General features: G+C 36.0%; 1 protein-coding gene across 6 annotated transcripts in view; it reads left to right on the top strand.

Annotated features, from left to right (window-relative positions):
- The window catches only part of ARHGAP24 (Rho GTPase activating protein 24), a 507712-nt gene that overhangs the window by 447293 nt on the left and 35833 nt on the right, over positions 1-24586 (top strand). For all 6 annotated transcript variants that reach the window (XM_082653461.1, XM_082653465.1, XM_082653462.1 and 3 more), the window contains one exon: positions 7810-8017. In XM_082653461.1, the coding sequence (XP_082509587.1) occupies positions 7810-8017 (208 nt within the window). The remainder of the gene's footprint in view (positions 1-7809; positions 8018-24586) is intronic.

Here is a 24586-nt window from a genome sequence, read left to right as displayed (position 1 = left end):
AATTCTTCATCAAGCCTTCTCTGTTCACCTGTTATACTCTTTACTCTATAGCCCCTATATTTCTTATATGCTGCCACCTGGTCACCTTATCTTCATAGCTATTTTCAAGTGCTTTTATGCACATTTGTGATAAGAAATATATATTTGTATTTGTTTATTTCTTCTCAAAGTTAAGAATGGCAATAGGTCTATTCAATCCAGGATTCAAGATCTATTGCAGGCTGGTGAAGTGTAGTATTATTACTTATCTTTTTCTGCTAGTTCAGAGACAGTAGTGAATTAAAATAGAATATCTTTACAGAGGTGGTGGATAACACCAGCATTTTCTTTAAAGTAATTTAAAGTATTCTGATCTGTCCTCAGAACCTATTTTTCCCTGTATATGCAGATGGTATGTTTATAAGTGAAAATGTTAATACATTAAGTGATGGTTAACCTTAAAGCATAAAAAAGTTAATGTATATGTTGTAGTCACATTTATCAAAATTGATTTGTCCAACAGAATGCTACTATCCAAATCCATATAATTTTAAATGGTGCTATAAATGAGTAGCTCATTAATTCACATGTCAAAGTTTTACAGAGCATCTACCAAGTGATTTTGGGGGTGAGAAGGCAAACAAAACAAGTTTCCTGGAATCTGTGAGTTCACAGATTCCTTGAAGATAAAGAAACATATAAAATAAGTAATTACTTAATCTGTAATAAGCACTACAACAAATTATATACGAAGTCTGAGGAGTTTATGAATAAAAGACTCACCATGGACTCATCTGGAAAGGCAGTGATTCATCTGAACTACATGAAATCAGATTTAGTCTTTGGAAGTTTATGGAAAGACATTTTCTCTTACATGATCCTAAAAGAGTAGTCAGCATCCCTATGGGAAAAAAATGTCTGAATTGAATTAACATAATGTAGTGGAAAAGGAAGACTTTTAGAGTCATATAGACCTGTGTTTATACCCCAGATCTACCACTTTCTAGATATGTGACTTCAAGTCACCTAGCATCTCTGAGTCTATTTGTAGAAGGGAGATGTCCTTGTGGAATATTTGTGAGTGTCAAATGAGAAAATACATGTATATTGCATGGCTTGGTACCTGGATGTAAATGGTGAGTATAATTCCTCTGCTGGTCTAAGACCAATGCTATTGGGTCACTATTATCACATTATTACACTTGCTTATTTTTTTCAAGCCTTTATTTTTCTCCAGTCTGACTACAAGGAGAGTCAAGATTTTACCATATATTCATTGGTTATTATAGATTCTGAGCTTCTTGAATTAAGTTTTCTATCCATAGAAGATTTGTTGGCTGCTTAGAAAGTGCTAGTAACAGACTGAAGTAAGCTTTGGCTGTCTTTGTTTCTTAGTTCTGTACTAAATTGGATGTCTTTTATTTTTATTTGTCCATTTACCATGGGCAAATGTTCATTTTTAATTGAATATTATTACAATCCTGGTGACACCGCGACTTATTCTGTTAGCAGGGTTGTAGTAAGCAGAAGGATAAGTAAAAGCAAATTCTCTATATGACTTAGCATGTAATCTATGGCATGGAAGGGACAGGGAACTCTGAAAAATAACTGATAATAGAAAATTTAAGTAGTAACCGAGAAGTTATCTAACTTCTGCCTTTTTCATCAACAAATCAAAGACTTTTTTGTTTTCACGTTTTTATAGGAATCAGTGCCACAACCTGAGAAGTCTTGATAAGTTTCATTTTACCTTGGAGTTAGTCATTTATTTCCTCTAATTGAGGAGATGAAGTATTTTATTTTAATGCATGCATTAATTCTACAAATGTTTATGGAACACTCAATCCTTACCCACTTTGGTGTTAAGTTCCAGGGAGCAAGAGAGTTTACCTATGTGTCTTAATCCATTCAGGCTGCTATAACAAAATGCCACAGACTGGGTAGCTTCTAAACAACAGGAATTTATTTCTCATGGTTCTGGAGGTTGACTGAGACTGAGATCAGGCCAGCATGGTTGGGATCTGGTGAGAGCCCTCTTCTGGGTTGCAGACTGTCTACTTCTTGTTGTATTCGCAAGGGGCTGAAAGGGAAGGAGTGAGAGAGCTCTCTGGGTTCCCTTTTATGAAGATACTAATCCCACTCATGAGGGCCCTGCCCTCATGACCTAATCACCTCTCAAAGTCCCTACCTCCTAAAACCATTACCATAGGCATTAGATTTTCAACATAGGAGTTTGGAAGGGACACAAACATTCAGACCGTGACACTATGGTAGACGGAGTATGAGCCTTGGAGTCTTTCATGTTCCCAGTTCAGTCCTTATGTCTGCAGTACTTTTGGAAATTTACCTAAACCTCCTTTAAGTTTATAGGATAAATATACAGTATAAATTGTTATCCAATATCATTTAGAACAATAATAATAAATGTAAAATAATCGTTTTATTATAATAATTGTGAAAGTACAATCTTCTTTTGACTGGTGAGGGACTAGTCCAGTATGGGTAGGCATCTAAATAAACAATTACAAAGCAATATGTTAAGAAAGCAAAGAAGAAAATAGCAAATTTTGTGTCTGGGATGGGGATGAGGGAATGTTAGTAAGGACTTAACACAGGAGAGGATGCGAGTTGAATCTTGCAGGATAAGTTTTCCTAGGCTGGCTCATGACAGCAGGACCTACCTTCTAGAAGGAGACGTGAAGATGTAATAAGTCATAATACATATAGGAAACAACAAATAGTTCCTTATAGTTATGGAGTATGTTGTTTGTGAGGAAGCAGCAGTAATGAGCATGGATATGGCACAGTGCCTGGCACAGAAAGGGTGCTACCTAAACATTTGTACTTTGAATAGTGGATGAAGAGGCAGAGATCAGATTGTGGAGAATTTGTATTTCATGAAAAAGAGTTTGGTTGGCCAGGGGGCACCATGGGAAGAAATGAAGCAAAAGAGAGGCATAATCTGATTTAAATATTATTAAGATCACTGTGGCAGCCCTTGCCTGGTTTGGGAACCCAGCTCTATAAAAGTCATTTAAGAAATATTGAGGATCGAGATTGAAAAGAGTATTCTTGAAGGAAAGAATTACGTAAGGTGTGAGAAGTGTCGGGAAGAAGAGTGAGATTGATAGATTTAAAGGGAGTGAGCCATAAAGTAATGCAAAAAATAAATTTGGCTGTCAGTGATTTGGCAACTAGGTAGTTATTGGTAATTATAGAAAAAGCTCTTTTAGTGGAATGACGGTGTCAGAGGCCACATTGTAACAGGTTGACAAGAAGATAGAAAGTGATGAAATGGAGCCAGAGTTATACTTAGTTGGGAATCAAGGAGCAGAGTGAATAAAGGGACAAGGCACAGAGAGTACAAAGATGTTTAGTTTGTATTTATTTATCTTTTAGGATGGGTAGAATTTGAGTATATTTTTTAGATCACACTGAAAAACATCACAGGCTGCCTCTAGCTATTGAGTATATAAATCACACATAAAGGAGAAACCTCACAAATCCAGAAGATATTTAGATTTTCTTTATATTTTTTTCTCTCTCCTGTCTCTCCCTCCAGTTGAAACAGCCTCCCACAGATATAATAAAATTACCTGTGCAATTTACTTTCTCAGTCTAGTGGAAAGTCACGTCCTGAGTGATGCTTCATGACACCATCAATGTACTTCCAGGGGAAATATGCAGAAATTCCAAGGATAGTTTTGTTAGGGAATGTGAAACCTCTCTGAGAATTTAAATGGACATAGCTGGAACTGTTTACAAGACTCACACCACAGGGAATATTCTTGTTAATAATCTACTAATCAATGTGTCCTTTTCTCCATGCTGCTAGCTGGGGATAGATCATGACCTTGTGCTTTTTTGTTAATTTTAAAATTGGAAGTTTCACTGCTCCCTCAAAGAAAATTCTAACTAAAGCAGCTTTTAAAAAAGAATTCCCCCTACCTTTCTGTACAAAAAAACATTCTCACACAGGAAGTTAACTCACCATCTACCTTTGTAAGTCAGAGATGTTTGGGACATTCTATTTCCAATGCTACAGAATGGGAAGTATACATCTAATCATTACCTAATTCTTTGCAAGACCAGATAACCAGCAGAAAATTACTATTTTTCCCACAGGAATTTCTAAGTATGTGTACATACTGTCTACATTTTTTAAACTCTTTTACATATTTTGTTACTAAATAGGCATAGCTCTTTATATTAAGGAAATCATTTTGTTGCGCAAGATGCTGAGTTTTTTCCTTCTCCTTTTTTTTTCCCGACTTCCCTCCAAATTTGCCATTTTCTCAACAGAAATCACCACTTCTAGTGTGATGACAGGAATTGAGGTCAGAAAACTAGTAAGAGACGTGTTTCTTCCTCTGTAACTCAATTTTCAGCCATTATACCCACTAGGCAGTATTGTATAATACACAAACAGAGGCTCTGAAATTCAACAGCCTTGATCAAATCCTGGCAACATCTTTTACCAGCCCTGTGACATTCAGCAAGTTACTTAATCACTCTATACTTCCATCTCGTCCTCAGTAAAATGGTGGTACCCACCTCATAGAATGCTGAGAGTTTTAAATGAGAGAAATGCAGGTAAACTTCTAGTACCCATGCCTGGCGTACATAAATACATCCTAACTATTACCATTTTTTAGAGCACAAAAAGGATATGCTATTTTCTTCACTTTTTGAATGTATTAATATTTTAAATTACTAGGAAATGAGGACACATAATAATTGGGATTAAATAAAGTGGAAGAGGACAGGTATTCAGGAACTAGCAAAGATTTTTAAGCCTGACTAAATCTGGATATGGACTTCCATTCTGCCACTTGGTGCTGTGTAACTAACCTTAGGTGATTTATTTAATATCTCTGAGCCCAATTTCCTAAGGTATAAAATAGCTACCTTGTATATTTATTATGGAAACAAGAGAATATATGTCAAGGACTTAGTGCATATTAGGTACCTAATACATGAAAGGATGTTAGGGCTTTTGGCTTTTAGTTTCTTACTATACCTGTTAAGAAAATTCTTATCATATAGGCAAGCCTATATGTAACAAGGGGAGAAAAAAAAAAAAAAACGGAGTGCCCATCTAAAGCAAAAATTACTGTGTCCTTTATCACATCCTTGAGTTTTGGGGAAAAAAGAAATCCTGAGAGTTTTAAGAAAAGAATGTTTGTTTTTCATTACTGCATAAAACCAAATTTTGGAAGTTTGGTTCTCATTTGTAGCGCTCATAGAGGTTGAACTGGAACATCTTTAGTAGATTTTCTGCTGGATTTAGGGAGAAACCTTATGTAATGTATCAGTCCAAAAGAATAAGTAAAAAATCAGATATGTAAGATTTATTCCCAAATGTTAACATTATGTTTTTTGGTTTTTGGTTTTTTTTGCGGTACACGGGCCTCTCACTGTTGTGGCCTCTCCCGTTGCTGAGCACAGGCTCCGGACGGGCAGGCTCAGCGACCATGGCTCACGGGCCCAGCCGCTCCACGGCATGCGGGATCTTCTCGGACCGGGGCACGAACCCGCGTCCCCTGCATCGGCAGGCGGACTCTCAACCACTGCGCCACCAGGGAAGCCCAACATTATGTTTTAATATAATTTATAAGTGCCTCTGAAAGGCTATCTCCTCAATTTTGGCAGGATAGAACCAAACATCCCAGGCAAATAAGCATCAAAGAACTTCGGGGGAAAAGATATGGTATTCTTCATTCATAACCAATTTTCAAGCTTTGTTATTAAAATACTAGAAGAGCTTCAAAATCATTATCACCACTTCATACAGAAATGAGCATTGTTGCAAATAACCGAAAACCCAGTGAATGGTGACTTATACAGGGGCTTATTTTTCTCACATTGAAAAAAAATCTCCAAGGAGTTGCTGCTGGTATTGGGTCAGTGGTTCAGTGATTTCAGCCCCGTTATCTCTGTGAATCTTTCAGCCTTTCCCTCGTGGCTGTTGCCTAATGGTCAAAAGATGACTGTTAGTCACAGGTAGCATGTCCAGGTTCAAGATGGAAAAAGTCATGATTGGCAATTCCAGCTATATCTTTCTCTTTCATCAAGATAAACAAGTCTTCCTAGAGACTCCAGAAGACTCTTGGGAAGTAGGAGAAGTATTTAATTTTCCAGCCACGCAAATAAAAATAACAAGAGAAAATAGGGGTGTGAATATCTGTTGAGTTAGGGGAAAGTGTTTAACACACCGTTATAGAGAAACTGCTTGTTCCAAAGTCTACAAACTAAGCTAATTTCTAATTCTGTTTTATATGCATTTGACTATTAATAACAGGTAACTCAATCTTTTTTCCTAGAAGGAATATATGGATACCATTAGTGCCAGATTTGATACCAGGTGTACAATAGTTTGGTTTGTTGTTGTATTATTGTTTCTACTTAGGCTAAGAATATTCTCTTTGGTAGCAAGTGTTTATTGCTTGGAATGTGATGGTTTTGCATTACTGAATCCATACATAAATTATTTTACATATAGGGAGGTAAAGCATATGTTCTTACTATTAAATTCTGAACCTGATGTTTTTGAAATATTCCCCAAACATTCTGGAGTCTTACATAGTTTCAACATGGGACACTCATTTTTCTTCCCCTTTTATGAAAATCATAAGATCATTAAAGCCACCCCGTCTGGAAACATTGGAATCACATTTGCTTTGGCTCTTTTTCTCCCTCTTTTCTCATTGGTTGATCATTTTTCCAAATTACCAACTGATAATAATATATTTTAGAGGCATTGTTTCTTTTTTTTTTTTTTTTTTTTTGCGGGGTACGCGGGTGTCTCACTGTTGTGGCCTCTCCCGTTGTGGAGCACAGGCTCCGGACGCGCAGGCTCAGCGACCATGGCTCACGGGCCCAGCCGCTCCGCGGCATGTGGGATCTTCCTGGACCGGGGCACGAACCCGTGCTCCCTGCATCGGCAGACGGACTCTCAACCACGGCGCCACCAGGGAAGCCCCGAGGCACTGTTTCTTAATCAGTGGAGTACCAAATGCATGCACCAAGAAATGCATCATTTGTAGGTAATTAAAAATCATTAAAAATCATTGATAAAACTGATCAAAATTGTTTTGATTTTTATTACCCCCATGTGCTGACAATTCTAGGCAATGTGTAATCATATATGCCTCCCTGTTAGGACAAACCACCATGACTCTGTCTCCTCACTTTTAGTATGCACTGCTTCGTATTTCCAGTACTTCTCTTTCCAATAAATTAATAGTTTAATATTTTAAAGAGCCAACACTGTCTGAAATATTTTATATGGATGAAAATTCTGCATTTCTTTTCATGGTTTTATCCCTTTAATTATAATCATGGCATCATCTCTTGATTGAAAAAAAAGGGTGAACAGAGACATGAATAATATTTAAACTAAATGAAAATTGGACATAAATTTACACTTGTAACAGAAGTAGAATTTGACTATTATCTACAGAATATTTCTGTTTTTAAGTTTTTGGATATGTTTTTTCCCAAAAGGAAAAAATAAAAGAAAACCCAAAACTGAAATTATGTTTATTGCAATATTTCTTATTTCAAAGTGGATATCTCAAACTCCGTATTTCCATTTCAGTTTTGGGCTAAATATGGAATACAGGGGGAAAGGACAGCACAAGGTAAACACTTTTCATTTGAAGAATTGTACATAATGAATTTAATTCTGTAATAATGTTAAGTACCAGACGTGAAATGCTTGCTAGCATTCCAATCTTTCTTTTTCCTTTACATTGAGTTTTAAAAGAAAGCAAACAAAGTGAGAAAAGATGAATTTCTCAAATTCATTGTGATCCTTTATTTCTCCAGGCATTTTTGGACAGAAACTGGAAGATACTGTCCGTTATGAGAAGAGATACGGACACCGTCTGGCTCCAATGTTGGTGGAGCAGTGCGTGGACTTTATCCGACAAAGGGGGCTGAAGGAAGAGGGTCTCTTCCGACTGCCGGGCCAGGCTAACCTTGTCAAGGAGCTGCAGGATGCCTTTGACTGTGGAGAGAAGCCATCCTTTGACAGGTAGATTTCAAGTTTTCACTAACCATCCTTCACTGAGACACTCAAACTCAACCAAAAGGTTGCAGTAAACTGAGATGACATAATCTTAATTGATGTTGTAACAGTTTAGAAGATGGATTATATGGCCTCACAAAGATGGATTGTTTTTAAGTTACAGAGTCAAAAATTTGATACTTTAGATGTCTTTCTCTGCCATACTCCCCCCCCCACCTTAAAATATTATTATTTATTCTTTTCCTTTGGCCCTAAATTAAAACTGTATTAAACTTTTACATTGGAAAAGTAAATTTTCAGAATAGGAGTCTTCTCTTGTTTGATGTTTCTTTGAATTCTTTCAGCTAAGGGATATTAAAAGTGTTGATAAACAGAGATTGGGATATTGGCAATGTAATTAAAAGCATTACATTTTTAAATATATAGCTCCATCTTAATCTAAAATAGATTTGCAAAGAAACAAGGAGAAGTATATAGTATGATGAAATTCAGGAAATAATGGAAGTTGCAGAGAAGAATGCATAAAGCATCCATAACTCCACTAACTGAGTTGAACACTGATAATATTTTGTAAATTACCTCTTCCTGTTCAATTTTTTTAATTCAGTAGAAAAATATAGTCATTTATCCTAATATTATTAACTCAACATTTGTAGCAGGGTTTTTTTCATATCAAGAGTTGAAAAATGCCCTTTTATTCCAGCATATTCTAACTTAACATCTGATCATTGCCAACCTCTGTAAGCATAATTTTTAATAACTATTTCACTCTATAGGTATATTGTTCATAATTGCTTCAATAAATTTGGACATTTAAGTCGTGACTTTATTACTATTACAAGTAATGTTGTAGTGAGTACACAATTGATATAAATATTTTCTATTTTTGGAATATTTTTTCAGGAGAGATTCTCAGTATTGGACTTGTGGATAAGAATAGTTTTGATACTTGAAAATTGCCTGCTTAAGTAGTATTTCTCTTTGAAAGTATAGAATTATCATGTGGATAGACAGATCTACAGGACAGATAGACAAGAAGACTCTTGAATACATGATATGAGATAAAGGAAGCATCATTGAGAGTATGGGCTTGTTCCAATCCAAAAAATTCATGGTAACTCATTTGATGCCCCTTTACTGGTCACATTAACAAAACCCCGAACAGTGATACAATCATGCTGGCAAGGTGTGTTGAGGTAGGTGCCCTGATGGTGAGAGTACAGATCATCATAGTCTTTCTAAAGAAATTTGGTAATGTATTTCAAGACCCTTTAAGCAGGAAAGTCCAGTCCTAGAAAAAAATCAGATATGTGGAAAAAAATGAAGCACAAAGTTGCTTATTACAATTTCCATAATAGTGAAGAATGAACTCCAATCTATTATCTCTAGCAATAGACTGTGGTTAATATAATATAATAAAATGTTATTCACTTATTAAAATTTTGGGAAAATGCTGATTAGATAATAAGTAGAAAAATTAGACAGAATAAATTAATTGATCAAAATGCCACCTTTTTACAAAAAGTGTCACAGTTTATGAAGATTCATAAATTCCCTCTGAGAGAGAAAAATTAAATGTGGTGGTAAAGAAATGAATTCAAAACTAGGGTCAGAGAACAAATTTCAAAAATGCAGATATATTTTTGGTTGGGGAGCCACATGTCTTATTCTATACTTTGGAAAAAAAAAAAAAAAGATCCGCAGCTCCATAGTTCAGGCCTGTCCGCAAGATATAAACAATGGTTTATCTAGGAGAAATGTAATTTTTTGTTCCAAAATTAGAAAAAAGTTTGTCAATGGAATCCTCAAAATAAAATATCAGATTATGGGATAAACAACATCCTGTACAATGAACTCATGTGACATTGAAAAATTTCAGTGGTCTTTTTCTTTACATTTATGTATGGCCTAAATATATGCAGATGACCTTAATAGCAAAATTTATCTATTAAAAGTTCTTTTGACACAGGCATTTAAAATTTGGTTCTTTTAACAGCTCTTTGCTAATATGTGCAATTTAGGGGGATATTTTATATATTTAAGGATACTTGTGAAAGATGTGCCCTGTAAGCAAAATTATTCCTCTGTAACTATAGGCTGACAATGAACTTTATATAAAATGTGATCCCAGTTAAGAAAAATGTATTTTTTTGTATAAAAATGGATCAGTTCATAGAGACTAAAGAAAATATAACAAAAGATAAACATTAATTTTGTGGAATAATGAATGACCTTCTCCCCTTTTTTATACTGTAAATTCAGTAACTATACATTACTTTTTTTTTTTTTTTTGCGGTACGCGGGCCTCTCACTGCTGTGGCCCCTCCCGCTGCGGAGCACAGGCTCCGGACGCGCAGGCTCAGCGGCCATGGCTCACGGGCCCAGCCGCTCCGCGGCATGTGGGATCTTCCCGGACCGGGGCACGAACCCGTGTCCCCTGCATTGGCAGGCAGACTCTCAACCACTGCGCCACCAGGGAAGCCCTGCATTACTTTTATAATCAGAAATTTAATGAGAAAGATCTTTAATTAATTTCATGCTGCACAAAAATTTCCTTATCTTTTGATAATTTCTGAAGTGTAACTACAGAAACTCCCCATTTACTAGAAAATCTGTAAAAGAGAGTTACAGAGAGTATTTCAGCATCAGAAACAATATGGTAACATTGCTAGTATGCTTTGAGAAAAAGGAGTGTCATTTGTTTCCTCAGTCATTCACTGGTTCAGGTTTCTACACTGGTGTATTAAACCACCCCAAAACTGTGTGGCATAAGCAATAACAACCAATCATTTGTTTATAAATCAGCAATTTAGGCAGACCTTGGCAAGGATGTGCTCATTTCTCCAGTACATAGTGTTGGTTCATGTAGATCAGTTAGGTCTGAAGGATCTAAGATATGGCTTCACTCACATGTCCGTAGCATTGTCTGAGGTGACTAAGGTAGCTGAAGGCTGCATGGTCCTTTACGTCCCTCTCTCTGTCTCTCTCTGTCTGTCTGTCTCTCTCTCTCTGTAGTCTCACATCCGATAGTGGGTCTCTTCATGCAACTTTTATCTCTAGCAGATTAGTCAGATCAAGTGACATTAAGGCTCAGGGTTCTAAGAGAGTAAAGCTGGAAGCTTATAAGCATTGCATTGCTCAAAGCAAGTCACGAGACAGGGCCAGCCTAGATTTTGGGGAAGGGAAATAAACTCCAGAACTTAATGGAAAGAAGTGGCAAGCATATACAGAGAAGGAAAAATTTGTGAGACACTATTTTAGGAGAAAATCACTATAGCTTTAAAGTCTAGAAATCAAGTGGAGTAAATTCCCTAACTTTGTTCTTTTTCAAGATTATTTTGTATATTCTAGGTCATTTGCATATCTGTAAAACATTTAGTATAAGTTTGTCAGTTTCTACAAAAAATCCTATTAGGATTTTGATAGAAACTTCATTGAATCTAGAAATCTATCCATCTAGAAAAGTGACATCTTAAAAATATGAAATCTTCTAATCCTTGAACATAGCCCATCTCTACATGTCATTAGGACTTTTTGTATTTCAGCAATACAAAATTGTATTGTAATTTTCATTGTAAGATCTTGCTCCATTTTGCTAAATTTATCCTTAACTATTTAATGTTTATAAATGCACCTGTAAATAGTATTATTTTTTATGTTTAATTTTCTAGTTGCTTACTGCTAGATTATACAAATATGATTTTTTATATAGAGATTTTTCCTATAAACTTGGCAAATTTATTTATAAATGCTACAGGGTCCTTCTAGATCCCTTAGGATTTTCTGTATGCATGATCTTGTTGACTGTATATGAGAGTATTATTTCTTCCTTTTCAATAAGCTTTGCATTCCTCCTTCTTAATTTTCTGTATTTGCTAAGAACTATTCTGCAATAGTAGTGAGTGGATATACGTTTTGTATATGTAGAGGGAAGTTTTTAGTCTTTTGCTATTACTCATGATGGTAGCTATAAGTTTTGTGTAGATGCCCTTTATCAGGTTTGAAAATGTTCTTATATTTCTAGTTTACTGACAGTTTTAATAATGACAGACAATTGAATTTGATCAAATCTACTTTTTCTGCATTTATTGCAGAAATTATCTGGTTTGTCTGTTTTATTATGTTAATGAGGTGAATTTCAAATGTTAAACCAACTTTGCATTCCTAAGATAAACCACTTTTGGTTGTTATGTATTACTCTTTTAATATATTGACGTATCTGACTTGGAAATAACTTGTTGAGGATTTTTGGACCCGTATTCATCAGGGCTATTGACCTAGCAACTTCTTTTCTTGGAATGCAGTTGACTAGTTTTGTTATCAAAGAAATTCTGGCCTCAAAAGTAGGCCAGAAAATGTTCCCTCAACCTCTGTTTTCAGAAAAATTGTATGTAGTTTGTATTATTTCCTCCGTAAGTCTTGGGTAAAATTTACCAGTGACATCCTTAGAGGTGAGGTGAAACAGGTTGATCCTGAATAGCCCAGTAGGTTATAATAAGAAATTTAGTTTTTATTCAAAGAGATATGGAAATCCATTGAAAGATATTTAACAAGCAAATGGAATAATTTTATTTACATGTTAAGAAGAAAAGGTCACTCTGTGAGGGAAAACTAATATTTTCTACTACTCCACCCACAGAACACTTCTGACACCAAATGTGTGGGTTTTCCGTAAGAAGCAATTCTCCAGTTCTTGGTAGACACCCACTGAGTGTCCTACGATTTAATCAATTCTGGCACTAACTGCCCAGAGTTAGTGCAGACCCCACAGGTTAAGGGCTCATTTCCACAAATCTGCCCCCCTCCTACTTCAGGTACCAATTACAAGTCCCAGGTTGCCACCTGTAGTTCTGACCAACTAGCCATAAACCTGAGGTTCCTCAAGATCAATCATTTGCTAGAATAGCTCACAGAACTCAGGAAAACAGTTCAGTTACTAGATTACTGGTTTATTATGAAAGGATACAACTCAGGAACACAGATGAAAGAGATGCATAGGGAGGAATGGGGTAGGGGCTCAGAGCTTCCATGCCCTCGCCAGACGTACCACCCTCCTGGCACTATGACGTGTTCACTAACCTAGAAGCTTTCCAAACCTCTTCAGTGAGGGTATTTTTATGAAGGCTTCATTATATAGGCATGATTGATTAAACCCTTAGGCTAAAGCTCCAACCTTCTAATTACCTGATTGGTTTCTCTGGCAACCACCCTTCACTCACCCCACCCTCCATCATCCTTATGGGCTTTCTCAAGGATGCCTTAACATAAATTCAGGCATGGTTGAAAGGGGCTTGGTATGAATAACAAAGACTTCCCTTTCACCTTCCTCACTCCAGAATTATTTTAGGAACTGGGGATAAAAAACAAATATTATAACAAAAGACACTTCTATTACTCTTATAAGTTAGGAAATTACAAGGGTTTTAGGAGCTCTGACCAGGAGCTAGGGATAAAACCCAAAATACATCATGGTATCACAATCTGGCAATCTGAATATGCTTGTATTGACAAATAAATTGTTAAGCTTGAGTCTTTCAGTGGTAGGGAGGCAGAAATACAAATTACTGGATCTGCTGATTTTCAAAAAAGGATTTCCAGATCCATGGACAGTGAAATAAAAAGAAAAGAGTAATGTATTTGTGGCCAAATGTAATTGCAAACTACATTCTTAGGGAATAAATAATCCATAATTTCCCAAGGAGAGTATATTATTTTTGGAAATGTGTCCAAGTAGAGTATTCTGCCCCATCTGCTGTTTTAGTTACTTGACTGAGTTTAAACTTTCTCATGACCAAGTCCCAGTTCAGGTTTCAGTTTTTGGGATGTGAAGACAAACTGCCTGGGAACATTTTCTAGTTCAGGTTAAACTCACCAGTGTTCACCATCAAAGTGATCTAAAAAAGAATGTAAGTTAAAAAATGCAGATCATGCATAATGTTTTGAGTAGATATTAGTATATAAAGCAAAGTACAGAAATTTTTCTTTGTGAAATATGTTAAAGAACGACAATGAATAAGTATTTTCTCTTATTCTAATAAAGTTTATATCTCACTAAAGGGTCAACTGGATTTAGCTATCATCTTTACATTTATTAAAACCTGGAAAGAAATTCCCACAGGAATTCTGCAAAGATAATCTCTAATTTTAATATTAAGACCTATTATTATTGTAACTCTAACATTAAGCTCTAAAATTTGAATTTTAAAACAAACTTTTTAAATACCATTTTAAAATTATAAAAATATGGTGTTATTAAAATTTAATGTAAATATTATTAAAATCATATTTTAAATTATAACATTTTCTTTATACAATTTAGAATATAGAAGAATATAAGAAAGAAAGATGACTATTTCAAAATTAAACAACCCAGAGAGCTCTTTCTATATATATAAATAAGTAGATATAGAGACTTAAATATAGAGATATATCTAAATACAGATATATATATATACACACACACACACACACAATTACTGGAATCACACAGTTTTTACATCTTGCTTTTCTTGTTAACATTACATCATAAACAACTTTCCATGTCACTAAGTAGTTTTCGCAAACATGATTTCAGGGACAGTATAGTAATTCATCCTATCATTATATTGGTTTGTGTTATGGGAGAAGAGAAAGATGGTTTGAGAAAAAAGAAATTAAAACATACAAGACTTGAATTTAGAGAGATTGCAAGTGCATGTGCCAGTTTTTATGAAACCATGCACTTTCTGCTCTTCTTTAATTATATCAAATGCTATTTTCCCAGTTCTGAGGTTCAAGTTTGAGACTTTTACGTACGCATGACTTATCAGTTAGATGATGTGTTCCCATAGACTCCTTGACCAAAGTGAATTCTGAGAGAAAGGACACTCTCATTGACCTGAAAGAATTTGTATTTAATCAGTTTATGTCAACTGTAAAAAACAACAGATGTTGGAGTTCCTAACCTTTCTTTTCTTCAATATTTCTGTTTAGAAGTGAAAAAAATTAAAATATAACATTTTATATTAAACTTCCCCACTTTGAAGGGACAAAAATGAAATGCAGAATGTGTAAAATCAGATTAGAAGCAAAGTGTTTTTTCATTTCCAAAGCTCTCCGGATGGTATCAGCTGTTAAAGAAGACACAGTTTCGAAGAGCTGGGAAGGTAGGGTCAAAAATGGTCATGTGGGTGTCACCATCGTAGCATTAACTGCTCAGCAACAAAATAACTATGCACTTACAACAAAGCATTCAAGAGCAAGGACAGAAGCCTGGAGAAGCCAGTGATTCTACACACTGTCCAAGAATCCCATAAAACAGCTGCTGTCCGAGGTACCCCACCTGCCCTCCCTTATACTGAGTTCACTCTGTCCTCTTCCCTCCTCTTCTCCTGTGTTTATTTTTTTATTTGTTTTGGTGACTGACAGGATTACAAAACAAACTGCAAGTCTACAGAGATAAGATGAAAAAAAAAAGCCTAAAATTTAGAGGCAGAAAACCCAGACACATTTTAATTTTATCGTCTGGGTAGCGATATAGCTTTGAGCATTACTGACCTGAGTTGTGAAAAGTGAACTTGAAAGGGAGAGCACTATAGACACAGAAGAGATTCTCAAACATTATTTTGTATAAGAATGACCAAGAGAGAGAACTCAAGATTCAGATGCCCAGAACCCACTCGCTCTCATTCTGATTTAAAACGTTTGAGGATACCTAGGAATCTTCATTTCAAACAAAACCCCAGGTAATTCTTTTTTTAAATTATTTTTTTATGTAGCAGGTTCTTATTAATCTATTTTATACATATTAGTGTATATATGTCAATCCCAATTTCCCAATTCATCCCACCACCACCACCTTCACCACCGCCGCCGTGCCTACCAACCCCCCACTTTCCCCCTTTGGTGTCCATACGTTTGTTCTTTATACCTGTGTCTCTATTTCTGCCTTGCACCATTTTTCTGCACCATTTTTCTAGATTCCACATGTATGCGTTAATATATGATATTTGTTTTCTGACTTACTTCACTTTGTATGACTGTCTCTAGGTCCATTCCACATCTCTACAAATGACCCAATTTCATTCCCTTTTATGGCTGAGTACTATTCCATTGTATATATGTACCACATCTTCTTTATCCATTCGTTTGTCTATGGGCATTTAGGTTGCTTCCATGACCTGGCTATTGTAAATAATGCTGCAATGAACATTGGGGTGCATGTGTCTTTTTGAATTATGGTTTTCTCTGGGTATATGCCCAGTAGTGGGATTGCTGGATCATATGGTAATTCTATTTTTAGTATTTTAAGGAACGACCATACTGTTCTCCATAGTGGCTGTATCAATTTACATTCCCACCAACAGTGCAAGAGGATTCCCTTTTCTCCACACCCTCTCCAACATTTGTTGTTTGTAGATTTTTTGATAATGTCCATTCTAACTGGTGTGAGGTGATACCTCATTGTAGTTTTGATTTGCATTTCTCTGATAATTAGTGATGTTGAGCAGCTTTTCAGGTGCCTCTTGGCCATCTGTATGTCTTCTGGGGAGAAATATCCATTTAGGTCTTCTGCCCATATTTTGATTGGGTTGTTTTCCTAATATTGAGCTGCATGAGCTGTTTATATATTTTGGAGATTAATCCTTTGTCCGATGATTCATTTGCAAATATTTTCTCCCATTCTGAGGGTAGTCTTTTCGTCTTGTTTATGGTTTCCTTTGCTGTGCAACAGCTTTGACGTTTCACTAGGTCCCATTTGTTTATTTTTGTTTTTATTTTCATTACTCTAGGAGGTGGGTCAGAAAAGATCTTGCTGTGATTTATGTCAAAGAGTGTTTTTCTTATGTTTTCCTCTAAGAGTTTTATAGTGTCTTAAACTTAAAACTTACTGGAATAAGTAAGTTTTATAGGTCTTACATTTTATAGGTCTTACATTTAGGTCTTTAATCCATTTTGAATTTATTTTTGTGTATGGTGTTAGGGAGTGTTCTAACTTCATTCTTTTATATGTAGCTGTCCAGTTTTCCCAGCAGTACTTATTGAAGAGGCTGTCTTTTCTCCGTTGTATATTCTTGCCTCCTTTGTCAAAAATAAAGTGACCGTAGGTGCGTGGGTTTATCTCTGGGCTTTCTTTCCTCTTCCATTGATCTATATCTCTGTTTTTTGCCAGTACCATATTGTCTTGATTACTGTAGCTTTGTAGTATAGTCTGAAGTCAGGGAGTCTGATTCCTCCAGCTCCGTTTTTTTCCCTCAACAATGCTTTGGCTATTTGGAGTCTTTTGTGTCTCCATAAAAATTTTAAGAGTTTTTGTTCTAGTTCTGTAAAAAATGCCATTGGTAATTTGATAGGGATTGCATTGAATCTGTAGATTGCTATGGGTAGTATAGTCAGTCATTTTCACAATGTTGATTTTTCCAATCCAAGAACATGGTCTATCTCTCCATATGTTTGTGTCATCTTTGATTTCTTTCATCAGTGTCTTATAGTTTTCCGAGTACAGGTCTTTTGTCTCCTTAGGTAGGTTTATTCCTAGCTATTTTATTCTTTTTGTTGCAGTTGTAAATGGGAGTGTTTCCTTAATTTCTCCTTCAGATTTTTCATCATTAGTGTATAGGAATGCCAGAGATTTCTGTGCATTAATTTTTTATCCTGCAATTTTACCAAATTCATTGATTAGCTCTAGTAGTTTTCAGGTAGCATCTTTAAGATTCTCTATGTAGAGTATCATGTCATCTGCAAACAGGGACAGTTTTACCTTTTCTTTTTCAATTTGTATTCCTTTTATTTCTTTTTCTTCTCTGATTGTCATGGCTAGGACTTCGAGAACTATGTTGAATAACAGTGGTGAGAGTGGACATCCTTGTCTTGTCCTGAACTTAGAGGAAATGCTTTCAGTTTTTCACCATTGAGAATGATGTTTGCTGTGGGTTTGTCATATATGGCCTTTATTATGTTGAGGTAGTTCCCTCTATGCCCACTTTCTGGAGAGCTTTCATCGTAAGTGGTGTTGAATTTTGTCAAAAGCTTTTTCTGCATCTACTGAGATGATCATATGGTTTTTATTCCTTAATTTGTTAATATGGTGTATCACATTGATTGATTTGCATATATTGGAGAATCCTTGCATCCCTGGGATAAATCTCACTTGATCATGGTGTATGATCCTTTTAATATGTTGTTGGATTCTGTTTGCTAGTATTTTGTTGAGGATTTTTGCATCTATATTCATCAGTGATATTGGTCTGTAATTTTCTTTTCTTGTAGTATCTTTGTCTGGTTTTGGTATCAGGGTGATGGTGGCCTTGTAGAGTGAGTTTGGGAGTGTTCCTTCCTCTGCAATTTTTTGGAAGATATTGAGAAGGATCGGTGTTAGCTCTTCTCTAAATGTTTGGTAGAATTCACCTGTGAAGCCATCTGGTCCTGGGTTTTTGTTTGTTGGAAGATTTTAATCACAGTTTCCATTTCAGTGCTCGTGATTGGTCTGTTCATATTTTCTATTTCTTCCTATCTCAGTCTTGGAAAGTTATATCTTTCTAAGAATTTGTCCATTTCTTCCAGGTTGTCCATTTTAATGACTTAGAGTTGCTTGTAGTAGTCTCTTATGATGCTTTGTATTTCTTCAGTGTCCATTGTAACTTCTTTTTCTTTTCTAATTTTATTGATTTGAGTCCTCTCCCTCCTTTTCTTGATGAGTCTGGCTAAAGGTTTATCAATTTTGTTTATCTTCTCAAAGAACCAGCTTTTAATTCTATTGATCTTTGCTCTTGTTTGCTTTGTTTCTATTTCATTTATTTCTGTTCTGATCTTTATGACTCTTTCCCTCTACTACCTTTGGGTTTTGTTTGTTCTTCTTTCTCTGGTTCCTTTAGGTGTCAGGTTAGATTGTTTATTTGAGATTTTTCTTGTTTCTTGAGGTAGGATTGTATTGCTATAACTTCCCTGTAGAACTGCTTTTGCTGCATCCCATAGGTTTTGGATGATTGTGTTTTTGTTGTCATTTGTCTCTAGGTACTTTTTGATTTCCTCATTGATTTCTTCAGTGATCTTTTGGTTATTTAGTAATGTATTGTTTAGTCTCCACGTGTTTGTGCTTTTTACAGTTTTTTTCCCTGTAATTGATTTCTAATCTCATAGTGTTGCTGTCGGAAAAGATGCTTGATATGATTTCCATTTTCTTAAATTTACCGAGGCTTGATTTGTGCCCCAAGATGTGATCTATCCTGGAGAATATTCCACGTGCACTTGAGAAGGAAGTGTAATCTGCTGTTTTCAGACGGAATGTCCTATGAATATCAATTAAATCTCTCTCGTCTATTGTGTCACTTGAAGCTTGTGTTTCCTTATTAATTTTCTGTCTAGATGATCTGTCCATTGGTGTCAGTGAGATGTTAAAGTCCCCCACTGTTATTGTGTTGCTGTCAATTTCCTCTTTTATAGAAGTTAGCAGTTGCCTTATGTACTAAGATGCTCCTATGTTGGGTGCATATATATTTATAACGTTATATCTTCTTCTTGGATTGATCCCTTGATCATTATGTAGTGTCCTTCCTTGTCTCTTGTAACAGTCTTTATTTTAAAGTCTACTTTATCTCATGAGTGTTGTTACTCCAGCTTTCTTTTGATTTATATTTACATGGAATATTTTTTTCCATCTCCTCAATTTCAGTCTATATGTGTCCCTAAGTTTGAAGTGGGTCTCTTGTAGACAGCATATATATGGATCTTGGTTTTGTAACCATTCAGCAAACCTGTGTCTTTTGGTTGGAGCATTTAATCCATTCATTTTTAAGGTAATTATCTATATATATGTTCCTATTACCATATTCTTAATTGTTATTGGTTTGTTTTTGTAAGTCCTTTTCTTCTCTTGTGGTTCCCACTTAGAGAAGTTCTTTTTGTTGTAGAGCTGGTTTGGTGGTGCTGAATTCTCTTAGCCTTTGCTTGTCTGTAAAGCTTTTGATTTCTCTGTTGAATCTGAATGAGATCCTTGCTGGGTAGAGTAATCTTGGTTGTAGTTTCTTCCCTTTCATCACTTTAAATATATCATGCCACTCCCTTCTGACTTGTAGAACTTCTGCTGAGAAATCAGCTGTTAACCTTATGGGAGTTCCCTTGTATGTTATTTGTCATTTTTCCCTTGTTGCCTTTAATAATTTTTCTTTGCCTTTAATTTTTGTTAATTTGATTATTATGTGTCTCAATGATGTGTCTTTGTGTGTTTCTCCTTGGGTTTATCCCGCCTGGTACTCTCTGCACTTCCTGGACTTGTGTGCCTATTTCCTTTCCCATGTTAAGGAAGTTTTCGACTATAATCTCTTCAAATATTTTCTCAGGTCCATTCTCTCTCTCCTTCTGGGACCCCTGTAATTAAAATGTTGGTACATTTAATGTTGTCCCAGAAGTCTCTTAGGCTGTCTTCATTTCTTTTCATTCTTTTTTCTTTATTCTGTTCTATGGCAGTGAATTCTACCATTCTGTCTTCCAGGTCACTTATCTGTTCTTCTGCCTCAGTTTCTGCTTGATTCCTTCTAGTGTATTTTTCATTTCACTTATTATGTTGTTCACCTCTGTTTGTTTGTTCTTTAATTCTTCTAGGTGTTTGTTTTTTAATTCTTCTAGGTCTTTGTTAAACATTTCTTGCATCTTCTGGATCTTTGCCTCCATTCTTTTTCTGAGGTCCTGGATTATCTTCACTATCATTATTCCAAATTCTATTTCTGGAAGGTTGCCTATCTCCACTTCATTTAGTTGTTTTTCTGGGGTTTTATCTTTTTCCTTCATCTGGTACAGAGTCCCCTGCCTTTTCATTTTGTTTATCTTTCTGTGAATGTGGTTTTCGTTCCACAGGCTGCAGGATTGTATTTCTTCTTGCTTCTATTGTCTGCCCTCTGGGGGATGAGGCTCTCTGACCCTAGGTAATTCTTATATACATGGTACTCTAACCACAATTTTTGAAATAGTAGCCAGACTATGAGCTGCAAGAGTGTGGGTTAAAGGGAAACTGATCATTTGAAGTGATGTGTCTCAGTTTCCTCATATATGAAATGGAGAAAAAAGTTTAACCTCATGGCACTAATGAAAGCAACATATTATTTCTGACTAAGCTAAGCAGGTCTTACCCTGCTGTGAAAGATAAATTACTTTCTGGGATGTACAGTTTATGTGTAAAATATAAAATTTCTTATCTGCTATAATAGGTCTGAAATTTTAGAACAGCCTGAAAAGTACATCCCTGCACCTATGCTTTGATCCATGTGAAAACTCAAACACTGGGGACTTAGGCAATGCACTACAGGTATAGAGCGTGAATAAAGATCTACTGGTCAGGTCTGATGGAAAAAAGTGAAGAAAGAAAATACTAGCTTAAGGGCATGTGGATAGGTAAAGGGTTGGAAAAGCAAAGAACGACTCCCAGGAGTTTGCCTAAGGCAAGCCCTGAACTTGTAGACAGCAAACTAGCTACCTGTTTTCAGCAACCGAAATGATTTTCCAAAGTTCAGAAAAGGGCCAGCCCTCCAAAGTCCTGGGAAGCTGTTTAGCTGTGGTAACTCTTAATGTTTCTATATTTTGATGCAGTTCTTAGATATTATGATGGCTTGACAAGACTGATAACCATTGTCTTAGAGTACTTCTCAAATGTCTGTAATTCACATAGGACCATCCTGACTTTAGCCATATTCATATAACACTTGTACTTGGTTACTGAACTTTTTCTTTAAGTTTATTCACTGTTTTTTAAATCAATTTTGTTGTAAAAGGAACTTGATATCAGTTTTTAGTTGTAAATCAGCACTTGCCATAAATAAAAGTTTAATATAGCACAAATGCAATAGCCACAAAGAGGGTATTAGATGCCATCTGAATACAGCTGCTTTTGGAAGACTCTGACCCTTTGGACCTCTGTTTATTTGACGAAAGTGGAGATTGGCACACGCTAGGACCACTTGAACACGTCTCTCATCCCCAACTGATACTTCCTACTTGTTATAATCAGGAGAACTGAAAGGCAATCGAGAATGGGCTAATGGTTCCTACTATGTAATTTAATGTCTCTTAGTGTCCTGTCCGTGTGGCACCTGACTTGGAATAGCCCACGCTTTGGGAAGTACAGTCAGATTGCTCTTTGCTAGCACTGACAGGCCAACTTCCCTGAATGCTTGGCTTCTTATCTAACTTGAACCATGGGTGTAACTTACAAGCGTTCCATGAAACCCCCTTGTAAACATACCAAGGTCTGAAAAATTAATGAGCTTTAAGGGAAAATATTCCATATGTGGAAAATACTCACCTGAATGGATACTTACTAAATATTTTACGTAAGACAGGTTGTTAGCTAGAAATCTGTCATGTTCCATTGTGCTTACTCTCTTGGTGATGTATCTAAAAAGTCAGTACATGTGAAGTGGGGGAACTGAATTACACCTTCCTTTCAATTTAGCTTTGAATAAATTTAAGTTCACTTCCAATGAAACCTGATTGAGTGATGAAGAAAAATAGCCAATTAACCAAGAAGTTTCCCAGTATTTGGCATATCTATCAATTGGCATTTGTGTACTTATTTGTAAGGAAGCAGTGTAGGAATTAAGAGTTCAGGCTTTGATAAGAAGCAGGTACCATTTACTACCTATGTTAACAATCTGAGACTAGTTACTTAACTTCTCCAAATTCCTAGTTTCCTCATATGTAAAATGGAAATAACACTTAACCCCCCCAGAGCTGTTGTATTCATGAATTTAAAAATAAAACAAAATGGAACAAAAACACCAGGAGTAAGTGGTACAGAGTGAAGAAGACACTTAGCACATTTATTGTCATTGTAAGTATCATGATGTTGGTGATGATGGTTTTAACATTTTGTATGACAAGGAAAAGTAATATCCTGAACCCATAAATACAGAAACTAGTGCTTAACCATAAACTCTTAAGTGTTTTTAATCCAGAATATCTTCATTTCTGTTTTGAAATCTCCAAAACAATTCCTACTGAAAGAAATCAGATACCTATAATGTTTTATGTTCTGAAAGTGTGTTTTTGTGTGTCTTGTAAGTCAGATTGTAAATATTCTTGCATGAGTTTGGTGAAAGTACATCCCTTAAAGGTATATATTTTCTAAAATAAATTTATTGAGTCATATTTTACATATCATGCAGTTCGCCAATTTCAAGGATACAATTCAATGATTTTTAACAAATTTACTTAGTTATGCAACCATTACCATATATTGGTTTTAGCACATTTTCATCACCCAAATGTCTTTTATACCATTTACTGTTATTTCCAGCAGCCCTTCCTCCCCAGGCAACCACTAATGTACTTACTTTCTGTCTCTATAGATTTTCCCTTTTCTGGACATTTTATATAAATAGAATTATTCAATACATGGTCTCTTGCATCCAGCTTTTTTCTCTTAGCATAATGCTTTTGAGGTTTGTCCATGTTATATTATGTATCAATAGTTTGTTCCTTTGCATTGATGAATATAATTTTTTTTAATTTTATTTATTTTTGGCAGTGTTGGGTCTTCGTTTCTGTGCGAGGACTTTCTCTAGTTGCGGTGAGCAGGGGCCACTCTTCATCACGGTGCGCCGGCCTCTCACTACCGTGGCCTCTCTTGTTGCGGAGCACAGGCTCCAGACTCACAGGCTCATAGTTGTGGCTCACGGGCCTAGTTGCTCCTTAGCATGTGGTATCTTCCCAGACCAGGGCTCGAACCCCTGTCCCCTGCATTAGCAGGCAGATTCTCAACCACTGTGCCACCAGGGAAGCCCCAGTTAATAGAATTTTATATTGTAGATATACTACAGTTTGTTTATTCATTCATCAGTTGGTTGATATTTAAGTAGTTTCTGTTTTTTGGCTTTTATGAAGAATGCTGCTGTGAACATGCATGTACAAGTTTGGTTTTTTTTTTTTGTTTTTTTTTTTTTTTTGCGGTACGCGGGCCTTTCACTGTTGTGGCCTCTCCCATTGCGGAGCAACAGGCTCCAGACGCGCAGACTCAGCGGCCATGGCTCACAGGCACAGCCGCTCCGCGGCATGTGGGATCTTCCCAGACCGGGGCACGAACCCATGTCCCCTGCATCGGCAGGCGGACTCTCAACCACTGCGCCACCAGGGAAGCCCTGCATGTACAAGTTTTTGTGTGGACATGTTTTCATTTCTCTTGGGTGTATACCTAGAAGTAGAATTGCTAGGTCTATGTTTAACATTTGGGGAATTGCCAAACTGTTTCCCAAAGTGGCTGAAACATTTTATATTTCTACCAACAATGTATGAGTGTTCCAATTTTTTATCCTAGCCACTCTGGTGAATGTGAAATGGTATCTCATTGTTGTTTGAGTTTGCATTTCCTTAATGACTACTGATGTTGTGTATCTTTTTATGTGCTTATGAGCCATTCATGTATACACTTTAGAAGGCATATGGTTTTTAAATGTTTGATTTTTCTGGTTATCTTGATAATTTATTATAAGGAAATGGTTGAAAAATTGCTAAAGAATCAAAATAGTGTTCTGGGAATTGAGATAAACATCTGTGATATCATGAGAGTATGCATATGCATACTCATGAGGATCTCACGGTGGATATTCA

The sequence above is a fragment of the Grampus griseus genome, assembly GCF_964374135.1.
Source record: "Grampus griseus genome assembly, chromosome: 4".
Taxonomy (NCBI): Eukaryota; Metazoa; Chordata; class Mammalia; order Artiodactyla; family Delphinidae; genus Grampus; species Grampus griseus.
Note: the sequence above shows the minus strand (reverse complement) of the source record. Positions and strands in the feature narration are given on the sequence as shown.